Genomic DNA, 11,862 nt, shown 5'->3' on the forward strand with positions numbered 1-11,862 from the left:
AACGTATATACATAGTTTTTTCAAGACCTTCGATGTTCCAGTCGAGAGCTCAAGACATCAGTTGTATTCCTTCCCCCCTACCCCCATCCCCCACCCCCGAGATGACTTATTTAGATTTAGGTTGTTATTTTGGTTGTAGGGATAATGTTCTTTTCACAAATGTTACCAAAAGTGTTTTGATGTTGGCATGTTTACTTTTGGCTATAGAAACATAGCTGTAGTGCTCCACCGCCCTATAATGAGGCGTGTCTAATGATACCCTGGTAGGCCTACAGTTCAATATCTTATATCAGTTAGGAATAGTAAAATGGTAATTTTTTAAACTCTTTTGTTAAAGTATAAAGTTATTTTTTGTATAAAAGCATAGAGTTGATATGGTATAGTATAAAGTACTTTTAAAACCTTTCGCCAATGCTGGCGTTCGCCTGGCGAACATCTGAGTGAGAGAGGCTTTACTATAAAACCCAAGGCAGGTGTTCGCCAGGCCTGGTGAACGAAAGGGATTGCCAGGCGCTAACATCTTGGATTCCTGCTAAATCTAGCGCTTCAGCGAATAAAAAAAAATGCAGGAAACACAAATTTGTTACATCTGCAGTGTGTTATCTAAACATATACATAAATATATATTGTTGGCACATAGCAGGGATTTTTTTTTATATTATATTACCTTAATATTAAAATTAATATTTTTACTATACCTAACCGATATAAAATAATTAACTGTTGGGATACAAGGGTTAGGTTAGGTTAGACACGCCTCATTATAAGGCGGTGGAGACTAAAGCTATATTTCTATAGCCAAAAGTAAACATGCCATCATCAAAACACTTTTGGTAACATTTGTGAAAGGAAAATTATCCTTACAACCAAAATAACAACCTAAATCTAAACAAGTCATCTCGGAGGTAGGGGGTTGGGGGTAGGGGGGAAGGAATACAGCTTATGTCTTGAGCTCTCGACTGGAACATTGAAGGTCTTGAAAAAACTACGTATATATGTTATTTCATAATAATTTATGATTTTAAGATATTTTAGAATTACAATGTGATTCCTACTTCATATGCATAAATATGTTACTAATTTATAATTTGAAAGCAAGAAAATGGTATTTAAACACAGGAAAGGGAGGGCTCTCGCGACTTTGCTTCGCGTGGCCGTTCCAATACGATCGTTCGCCAGCCCTGGCGAACTTTTAATGGTACGAAATTCCTGATCGCCCGGCGAAACCTTTCGCCAGAACTAGCAAAAGGTTTTAAAAGTACGGGCCATAAAGTTAACCTTGTTATAGTACAAAGTGTAGTATAGCATAAAGTATAAAGTAAATTTTGTTATAGTATAGACAACATTTTCGTCTTCTCTTGAGGTTAATAATTAAGTTTAAGTGATGTTATGTGCACTGCAGATGTAAACAAATTTGCACTAGATTTAGCAGGAATGCAAGATGTTAGCGCCTCGCGATCCCTTCGCCCGCCCTGGCGAAAGTTGTTTTTAAAAGTAAGGCCTCCCTTCCTCGCCAGCACTGGCGAAAGGTTTTAAAAGTACGGGTCTTAGTTAAAGAATATCTATATTTTTTGTTGAGTTGAATATATATTTTCTGAATTTGAATTAGAGAAGTACTATATTTTTAATGTAGTTTTATGTCATCAGAAAGTACTTATTTTCCATATATATTTTTATGTAGTAATAAAGACCACTACATGGCACTGCCAGGTCAGGGCTTACCTGGATCTCTGGGTCCAAGGTTTTTCGTGTTTGTTCATCGTGGATGAAGTAAAGAGATTGACACCCCCACGACGGACAAGACGATTGGCTCTTGGTGTAACTGCTTTGGGTGCAGTTGCGCAATACCTGCTTTGGGCTAGTGCCTTTAATTACAGCCTTGATGTGCGAGTAATTAAAAGCACGACGCACAGTGGCAGCCAATAGTTTCGCTGCGAAGTGTTCGGCCGAACACATAAGGGCTCACGCCCGTTCGACAGGGTTCCGACCCCGACCGGCCTTCCCAAATAGAGACTGTTGGCTACCCTGGGTGCTTCACCGTTTTTTGATACCACTTCCGCCCTTTCATCGTCCAGTTGAATTAGCTTTGCTAGCCTCCCCTCTACCCATCATCCATCACCCTCGCTATGGCGTAACCCTATGGGTCACGTGATCAAATTAGCGTATTCTGGGGAGCCTATCTCTTGCGAGGAGGCTCTCCAGAATATCTTCATTATCACTGAGGTGGCAGTCTCACACCTCTTTTAGGTCCACAATGGCTTCAAGGTGACAGTTGCCAAACCTGAACACTTGACCCCATTTCTTTCGGCCGAAGGCCAAAGAAAGTTAAAAGATCACGGCTTCTCACCAGTTCCCTCCCCCGAAATGAAGGCTAAATGTACGATCGTGGCCAAAAAGATCGACAAGACGATCCCCCCACGATCGTGCGAGTCCATCTGCCAGGAGGTTTCCGTCAAGAACGGTGTCACTGTTCTCGACGTCTATAAGCCACCCGAGTCGCGAATCGTCAAGATTCGCGTCTCATCCCCCGAGGAAGCCCAGAAACTTCTCTCTCGGGGACTCATGATGTTTAATACATCGGTCCCCACCTACAACTTGGAACCCGAATGTTTTATTCACATAGAACAATGCCTTAACTGCTACCGATTTCACCACAAGAAACATCAATGTACACACCCCCAGAGATGCTCTCGGTGCGCCGGCGACGGTCACTTCTTCGCCAGGTGCACTGAAAACATCAAATGCTGCAACTGCGAGGGATCGCATGTCGCAGTTAGTGGATCCTGCCCTAAACGGAAGGAAATACTTAAGGCAAAACGAGCTGAGCTCCGCCAAGACACCAACACTGTACCTTCCTACGCAACAACAGCTGCTACACGACCTGCTCAGACCAGTACACCCAGACGACCCACGACTTCCCCTCGGACAATTCTGCCCACACAACCCCCAACAAGCACTCTCACACCGAACACAAACCCAAAAATCCAAGCCATCTTACACGTAAGTCTCATTGCTGCCAAATACAACGCAAAAAGATTCGCAAACATTGTCCCTATCATGCTACAGAGAAACGGCTTCCCCAGCATTGTTGTCCCTGAGGAAATCTTTGAAGACGAAAACCTTTACATCCCTGAGTACACCACAACAAACACAGAAACCACAGGAAATGAGGTGACAGACACTCACCCAGAGCCTCATTCTTCCTCACAACACCGACACCTCGTTTTGCAACCTCAGCCACAACGTAGACAAAAAGAAACTGCACAGGCACGCCAAACTACAAATACCACTGATCACAAACGCAAACAAACCACACCACCATCCATGCACACAAAAAAAAGACAAGAAGGATCCTCCTGCCCCCGAAGCTCGTCGTCGCAGATTGGATGACACCATTCTCGACGACGACAGTAGCGACTCCGACATCGATGTCGAGAGCGTTCTCGAAGCCGGGCTTGGGCTCTCGGCTGGAGCCATGCTCCCTGCCAGGGGACCCCTGGGACAGCGTGGAAGCATCGGGAATTGGTCCGCCGATTCCCAGGACTTCCGCGTCGGTTCACAGGACTCCCTGCCTGACCTCGAGGAGCCGTCGATCGCCCATCGATCGCGGAGCCGCTACAGGGCTCAGGTAACGCCACGCAAGGTACACCCAGGTAAAATGGGTGTACCTTGAGTGTCTAACTGACGACCGACCGAGCTGACGTGGGTTCTTCCACCTCGGTGGAGGACCCCGTGATGGCCAGGTCGATCTAGACGCGCAATCCCACGCACGAGCTGCATCTAAACAAAACAAAAACTCTCTCCTTCACACACAAACATTTTACTCTCACTAACAACAAGCACAACTCCAGCTTGTTCTGATGGAATAAAGCACTCAGACGGTTCCCTGTAGTGGGTCGTGACCGATCTATTACACGTCTGAACTCCGCGAGGAAGCCTCTCGCTTCCTCCTTAACATCCAGTGGGGTGAGTTGGCCTGTAGACAGACCAACAAATTCCGTGCTTGACTCACCACTGGCTGGATGGACTCACCCTCCATCCTTCGTTCCGGCAGGAGATCAGGTTTAGACCGTGATCTCTTTCTTTGGCATGGGACAGGAAATGCAGTTTTCGGGTTTTGCAGCATCACTTTAAAGCCACCTTCTACTCATTCCTTTCAAATTTCCCCTTCCCCTATCCACTCGTTTTGTTCAGTTTTTCAGTGTTCAGTTTTTATGTTCTCTTTTTCTGTCTGTTTAGTTTTGTTGTTGTTTGGTTTTTGTTGTCCTGTACCTTTTAATCTCACTAATAAAGTAATCTCCCCCAGGTACTGCCCTCTCTTATCCCCGTTTTTAAATACCTTCACCTCGTCTCCTGACGCTTGTGACACCACCTCACCCCTCACCCCTCACCCCTCACCCTCACTCATACCATATCCCTGCCATTGCGTTGACCCTCATCCTTATCCTTACCCTGACATCCCACTGGTTTCGGTTTCCGACACGTGGCGCTTGCTGCTAGTACTCGTGCCAGGACCACAAATCCTTTAGCGTAAGGGTTTGTGCGAGCCGAGGAAAGAAGCGTCACGGCCAGTGGAGTTAACCAAATCGTGGTGAGGCCGCCCGAGCCGCGCCCCTCCGGAAGATCTACGGCCGAGGGAGAGAAATCTCCTCTCGACCCGGGCGGGAGTGGCCAGCCTCTGTGTGGCCTCACTCGAGCTTCATCCTGCTTCAGCGGTGATGGTTAGCCGAGGGACAGCTCTGGAGCCAAGGTCGAGAGGCCGTGGCTCCGAGCATACCGCAGATGGCGCCAAAAACCTGCTAACTTCTCTCCCCTCCCCCTCAGTTAGCCGAGAGGCTCCGTGGTCGCCATAGCGAGGCTCCGCGCCCCGTGGGAAAATTGTGGCGAGGCGAGCCGCGCTCAAGGTCGTGGGGTATTCCCCGCGCCACGAGCCGCGACCTTGCCTCGCCACACGATCCCGCGGGGTGCGGCCGCGCGGTGAACACGCGAGTCTGCCGATGGCGCTGAGCCCCTCGATCCTTTTTCCTCTTTCAAAAAAACCCACTCCAACTATTACTCCAAGTTTACCCCGCAGGCTGGGTGAAGCCCCGGCTCCTTCTTCTTCTCCTGAAATTCTTTTCCTCCTCCTTATCCTTCTCCTATCCCCACTCTTCCTTCCCCCCCTCTTCTTTACATTTTATCCTTTTATCCTGCCAGGTCAGCACTATTTCAGTCAACAACCCCCAGCCTTTTGATCCTGCTTCTACATCATGTTTTTTTACCAAGTGTGGATCTCATGAGGCGGTTTCCCACATTTTTTGGTGCTCAGACCTGGAAAGCTTTAGATGTAGAGTCATCGTCCGGACAGGTAAGGTAACAAACATGGCAGTCACTTGAAGTATTGAAGAGGAAAAGGGTTGCATCAAGAGGTTGGTTGACAAGACCTGTACGGAACCTCCAGGAGGTTTTAAATGATAACAGTAGTTATGAGAAGTTAGATCAAGTTGCTGCTGAATTTGATAAGAGGCTAATATTGTTAGATGAGGCGCAGACAGCTGTTGAAGTAGAACTTGTTAATCCTGATGATTTAGAAGCAGACCTTGATGAGGCAAGTAATTATCGCAAAGCTGCGACAAATGTTAGATTTGAGGTCACCTTGCGAATGAAGAGAGCTAATGATGGCAGTGACAGTGACAAAGGCTCTGTCTCCAGTATGAGCACCTCAGATGCAAAGCTGCCAAAGCTAGAGCTTCCAAAATATGATGGTGATCTGACTCAATGGCAGTCATTTTGGGATAGATTTTCAGCCGCAGTGGACAGGACTGGCATACCTGTTATTACTAGATTCACAGTGTTACAAGGAAAAGCATTGTCTGCCATCCGAGGAGTAACACTCACTGTTCCAAATTACAAGATTGCATGTGATATATTGAAGAATAGATTTGGCCATCCTCAAATAATCATAAATGCACATATACATGCACTAATGAATATCTCTAGCTGCTAAAATAAAAGGAGCATGTAAGAAGTTTGGAGAGCTTTGGCATCAATAGAAAACAATTTGGCGTGGTGTTAGCTCCAATGGTCTTGGGTCAACTGCCTCAAGAGATAAGATTGGAATGGTCAAGGGAATCTACAGATCATGAAGGTGACCTGGAATGGCTGCTGACGTTCCTGCAGAAGGAGATAAGCCGTCGAGAGACTTTCCCGGACGTTGGGATGCAGAAGCCTGAACGACAATTTGTGGACTCGGAGAAAAGAAGAGTGCCACCTGCATCGGCTCTTCACACCTCATCTGAAGTAGGATCATCTTATTGTGCTTTCTGCAGCAAGAAGTACAAGTCTGAGAAATGCCGGGATATCCTGAAGCTCCCTTTGAAGGAATGTGAAGAAAAAAATCAAAGCTGCCCATTGTGTTTCAAGTGTTTGAGTAAGGGTCATATTTCCAGTGGTTGTCAAAGCAAGTGTTCTAAGTGTAATGGCAATCATAATTTTCTTCTGTGCAGATTGATGGGTGCAGTAAGCACACAAAAGGCTATGGAGAAAAGTGTGAGTGATCAGAAGGCTAGTGATATTGTAGACCCTTCTGAAAATTTCAATCCCCATGTGAATCCTGTTGGTGTGACTCTTAACAAGTGTAATGTGTTGACGAAAACTAGCTGTGTGCTACAAACAGCTAGAGTTAGTATTTGGCGAGTCAGGTGCTTGTTGTGAAGCCACCCTGTTGTTTGATACAGGCTCTGATAGGTCTTAGTGTGTCCAGTAATCTTGTGAAGAAAGTTAAGCCCAAGAGGATGAGCTCAGAGCCTGTATCATATGCTGCTTTTGGAGGTAGTAAGTCTCCTCCAGGTAAACAGAGTAATATCTTTGACTTGCAATTAGTAGGTTTACATGGTGCAAAACATTTAATGGCTTTAGAGATTGCAAAGGTTTGTGCACCATTGACTAGACCCTGTATTCCTAGTAATTTGGTTGATGCATTTTCTGATTTTCAACTTGCTGATGATTACAAGAATAATAGTCACCTGAATATAGATATACTTGTAGGTTTGGATGCTTATTGGGGATTAATGGATCCCGAAATTAAGCCACATCAGAGTAATGGATTAGTAGCCCAAAAAGTCTGTATTTGGTTGGGTGTTATCTGGTTCATGGAAGGTTCCTACTAACAGGAACTATGAGTCAACTCAAATGTTGCTTATAGGAAATGTGACAGATTCTGATTTGCGTGAATTTTGGGATTTAGAATGTGTTGGCATAAGTTAAAAGGAAACTGTTCCTAGCCCATTTACCTCAGACCCTGTTTTGAAGCAATTTTGTGAAAATGTTAAGTTTGATGAGGGACACTATGAAATAGGCTTACCCTGGAAGTCAGATGACTGTAAGAAGAATCTTATGAATAATGAGGGAATTGCTAGGAAAAGGTTGCAAGGATTAGAGCGTAAGTTAGATAAGGACCCAGAGCTTCAGAAACAATATTCTAACGTGTTTACTGGTTATGAACAAGAGGGAATAATTGAGGAAGTCCCTTCAAGTGAAGTTGTAAGTTCTCAGCCTACTTATTATATGCCTCATCGTCCAGTTGTCAAAGAGAGTAGTTCTTCAACTAAGGTCAGACCAATTTTTGATGCTTCTGCAGCTAGTTATAATGGCATTTCTTTAAATGACTGTCTTGAGTGTGGTCCTTCACTTAAGGGGGCCGTCGAATTAATATTCAACGAATATTTTTAAAAATACTTGAAAAATTGAAAAAGTCTGTAATCTAGTCGGCTTTGGCAATCCCGTGACATAATATTTCTGCCGCGATGTGACCTTGTACCTGGCACCATCCCACAGTCGCGCCGATACATACTGTGTGATTCGCTCTCATCACACACTAAGAGGACACTACTAATGATAGATGTTATTCCTGTAACCTACTAAACATAATATGATGATAAATACATCTCAGTCACAGCTGCAGCAGTTGTTTATTCGTATGAAATGCCTCAGGAGACACTGCGAAGCCTGTGATGCCACAGGGTACTTCTAGAATCACATGCAGTTCTTGCTATTGGTACCTTGCAAAAGGGGGAACCAGGTACCAGCTACACTTCAGATTACTATGTGGATACCATAGAATGCATCAAGATTGATGCAGAGATCAGAATTCTAAAAAAAAAAAAAAAAAAAAAAAAAAAAACACACACACACAGGGAAAAGTATCCTCAACTTCAAAGCCGGATATCTCAAAACTACACCTTTGTCGACATTCTTTGTTGTTAATCCATGGCTACTCAGGCGATTTTAATGGGGTGTGGATAATTTGAAAGCTGAATGAATTTGCGATTTAAGTAACGGGTTAGTTTTTCATAGTAGGGGATGAAAGCCGATTTATCATATTTTATATAGGTATGAATGAACATTTCAAAAAAAATTTTTTTACACTAAACTAAGAGGAAATTTCAAAATCTTTTAGATAACTTTTATAGGTATTGCTATAGACTATATGTGGTAATTTAAACCAGTTCAGTCAATGGATAATTGAGATATATTTTTTTAAGAATTTCAAAAAACTTGTTTTTTAAAAATAATTTCATTGTTTATTATCCAAATGGTATGAAACTCGGTGATGTAAATCGTAGTATATGTATATATAACATATTAAAAAATTGCGAAGATCGGATCAGAAGTAACAAATTTCGTTTTCGGGTTTGACGGCCCCCTTAACCCTGATCTTGTGAAAGTATTGGTTTGTTTCAGAAATTGGAAGGTTACATTGACTGCTGATATTACAAAGGCATTCTTACAGATTTGTGTTCGGCCAGAAGACCGAGATGTTCATCGCTTTTTGTGGAAATGCAAAGACTCCATTAGAATGATGAGGTTTGGTCGTGTTCCCTTTGGTAACACAAGTAGCCCATTTTTGCTAAATGCAACCATTAAATACCACTTACAGTCTTGTCCTGATACTGAAGTAGTAAAAGAGTTAAAGGAAAACCTTTACATAGATGATTGGCTGTCAGGGACGGAGACTGCTGAGGGAGCTTGTGAGAAGTTTAAAGAGGCTCAAAGTATTTTGGCTGAAGCTGGGTTCCCTCTTTCTAAATGGCACTCAAATTGTAAATTGTTTGCCACAAGGTTTAATGACTAAATTGATCATGGTGATGAACATGCTAAAATCCTTTTTCAAGACATATGGAGACTTGGGTTAGATTGGGATGAGTTACTACCTAAAGAGGTGCAAAATAAGTTTCAGAATTGGGTTAAGAGCAATGCTCTTAACCCAATTCTGAAACTCAAACTGAAAATGCTCTCGAATATTGGAAGATTATTTGTTGTTATTTTCCAGAAATGTCCTGGAAAGAGTTGTCTGGTTTAGAACTTCATGCCTTTGGTGATGCTTCAGATAAAGGGTATGGAGCTTACGTGTACTTGAGAGTTCCCTTTGTGGATGGGACGTACCAGGTGTCATTAGTGGTAGCAAGGTCAAGGGTAGCACCTATAAAGAGGGTCACATTACCTCGATTAGAGTTGCTTGGTGCTTTATTTTGTGCTAGACTCTTAGATTTTGTGAAGTCTGAGCTCTGTCTCGATAAGACTGTGACTTATTGTTGTTGGACAGACTCAAAGGTTGCACTTGCATGGATAAAGGGTAATCCTTGTAGATAGAAGGTGTTTGTGTCAAATAGAGTTGTTGAAATTCAGAGTCTTACCTCCCCATGCCACTGGTACCATTGTCCAGGTAAAGAAAATCCTGTTGATCTTGTGTCTAGAGGGGAGTTAGCCAAAGGCCTTGTTAATTCTACTTTATGGATAAATGGCCCTTCTTGGTTGTCTGAACCTTTAACTCTAAGTGATAAAGGAGAAACTGTAGAGTTCCCTGTTGAAGAAAGTTGCAGTAAAGGGAATATTTCTTGTGTATCTGTAAACTCTCCTAAAATATTTGAGTTTGAGAGACGGAGTAACTTCAATAAGGCACATTGTGTGGTGGCTTAGGTTATGAGATTTATTAATAATGTCCGACCTCATTCTGTGAAGATGTCAGGTCCCTTGTCTATTGCTGAGTTAGCAAGGACCAAGACCAAATTGTTCTACTGTGTGCAGAGAGAGAATTTTGTTCAGGAAATTGCAGACTTGAAAAAAGGTAAATCTCCTTCAAGGGGTTCTCCTTTGTGTAGGTTAGATCCCTTTGTAGATGATGAAGGCCTGTTGAGAATTAAAGGACATTTGGAGAATGCTGATTGAAGTTTTGAAAGTAAAAATCCTGTTATTATTCCTTCAGGTCATGTTGCTAAGCTCTTGGTTCAATTTCAGCATATTTTTCTGAAGCATGCTGGAGTAGCAACCATTGCGTCTATTTTAAGAGGCAGTTTCTGGATTTTGGGAGTCAGGAGAATTGCTAAAACTGTTTGTAGAGTGTGTGTTAAGTGTAAGAGGTATGATTCTTGGGCTTGTAGTCAGCCTGCTGCACCTCTACCAGGATTAAGAGTTAAGATTGCTCCTTCCTTCACTGTGACAGGTCTTGATTATGCTGGTCCTCTCTTTTGTATTGATTTGCCTTCAAAGAAATTGTACATTTTGTTGTTTACTTGTGCAGTAGTAAGAGCAGTGCTCCTAGAACTAACTGATTCATTATCTCTTTCTGATTGCATGCTTGCAATACGTAGATTTGCAGCACAAAAAGGTCTTCCTTCAGTTTTTATTCAGATAACGCTAAAACATTTATGAGTGCAGCTCGTCAACTTCAGCAAGAATATGGACCATTGTCTCCTCAATGGAAATTCATTGTTCCCTGTTCTCCATGGTGGGGAGGTTGGTGGGAGCGTTTGATTAGGTCTGTTAAGTCAGCTTTGAGGAAAACAATAGGGGTTAAATGTTTGTCAAAAATTGAGTTAGAGGCCACCATTCAAGAAATTGAGGCTTGTGTAAATTATAGACACTTAACATATGACTCCCTCACAATTTCTCATTGGATGTAATGCTGGACCTCAACCCGAGGTTAATGATCAACCTTCATGTATCACAGGAAAGGATTTGATTATCCAAGAAAGTATTCACCAGCAAAAACTTTAAGTTTTGGAAATCATGGAGCAATGATTATCTAAGAAACTTGTGCAAAAATGTAATGTAAAGAAAGGTGCTATTGTGCTAGTCAGAGAAGACTATGTTCCTAGGCTAAAATGGCCATTAGGTGTTGTAACAGAAGTATTTCCAGGTAATGATAATATCATTAGGAGTGTCAGGGTAAAAACTGACCATTGCAGAAGTTGCATGATCTCGAAATGTATAGTGATCTTTATGAAGATTCTGATTCTGATTTGAGAGAATCTACCTCAAGGGAAATTGTTAAACCATCAGTTGCTGGAAACAATGAAAATAGTGCCTCTGAGCCTTGTGAAGAGAGCTGATTAAACCCTACTTCCTATAGGCAACGGGGTTGTGCCATAAAACCCCCAAATAAACTTGACTTGTAATAATTTGCTGTATTTAGTTTAGTTGTCCTTATTTCTTAAGGTTGAAATTAAGATAGAGTTTTTTAGTATATATGAGTTTATTGAAGCAAATTTCAAGGAGAAATTTGTCCTACCACTATTTCTCAGGATTTATTACTTCATTTAAGTATACTTAGTCTATGATAGGAGTAAGTACTCCTATGGTGGGGAGTATGTTAAATATGTTAGTTACCCCTTGATGCTCAGAACACTACATTTTGTGTGTTTACCCTGTTCCTTTGTTTTTAGTTCTTAGTTAAAGAATATCTATATTTTTTGTTGAGTAGAATATATATTTTCTGAACTTGAATTAGAGAAATACTATATTTTTAATGTAGTTTTATATCATCAGAGAGAAAGTAGTTTTTTTCCATATATATTTTTATGTATGAATGCTTTTAGCAATAAA

General features: G+C 42.3%; 1 protein-coding gene across 5 annotated transcripts in view; it reads left to right on the forward strand.

Moving 5' to 3' along the window:
• The first annotated feature begins 1,174 nt into the window (after positions 1–1,174).
• The window catches only part of LOC138866231 (uncharacterized), a 13,379-nt gene continuing 2,691 nt past the window's right edge, over positions 1,175–11,862 (forward strand). Inside the window, exons 1-2 of one of the 5 annotated variants that reach the window (XM_070138420.1) lie at positions 1,205–5,347; positions 8,771–8,844. In XM_070138420.1, coding sequence (XP_069994521.1) covers positions 2,365–3,390 — 1,026 coding nt within the window. In that variant the 5' untranslated portion in view covers positions 1,205–2,364 and the 3' untranslated portion in view covers positions 3,391–5,347; positions 8,771–8,844. The other 4 variants (XR_011399541.1, XM_070138421.1, XM_070138419.1 and 1 more) reach the window with 4 other exon arrangements.

The sequence above is a fragment of the Penaeus vannamei genome, chromosome 24 (genome assembly GCF_042767895.1).
Source record: "Penaeus vannamei isolate JL-2024 chromosome 24, ASM4276789v1, whole genome shotgun sequence".
NCBI classification, from domain to species: Eukaryota; Metazoa; Arthropoda; class Malacostraca; order Decapoda; family Penaeidae; genus Penaeus; species Penaeus vannamei.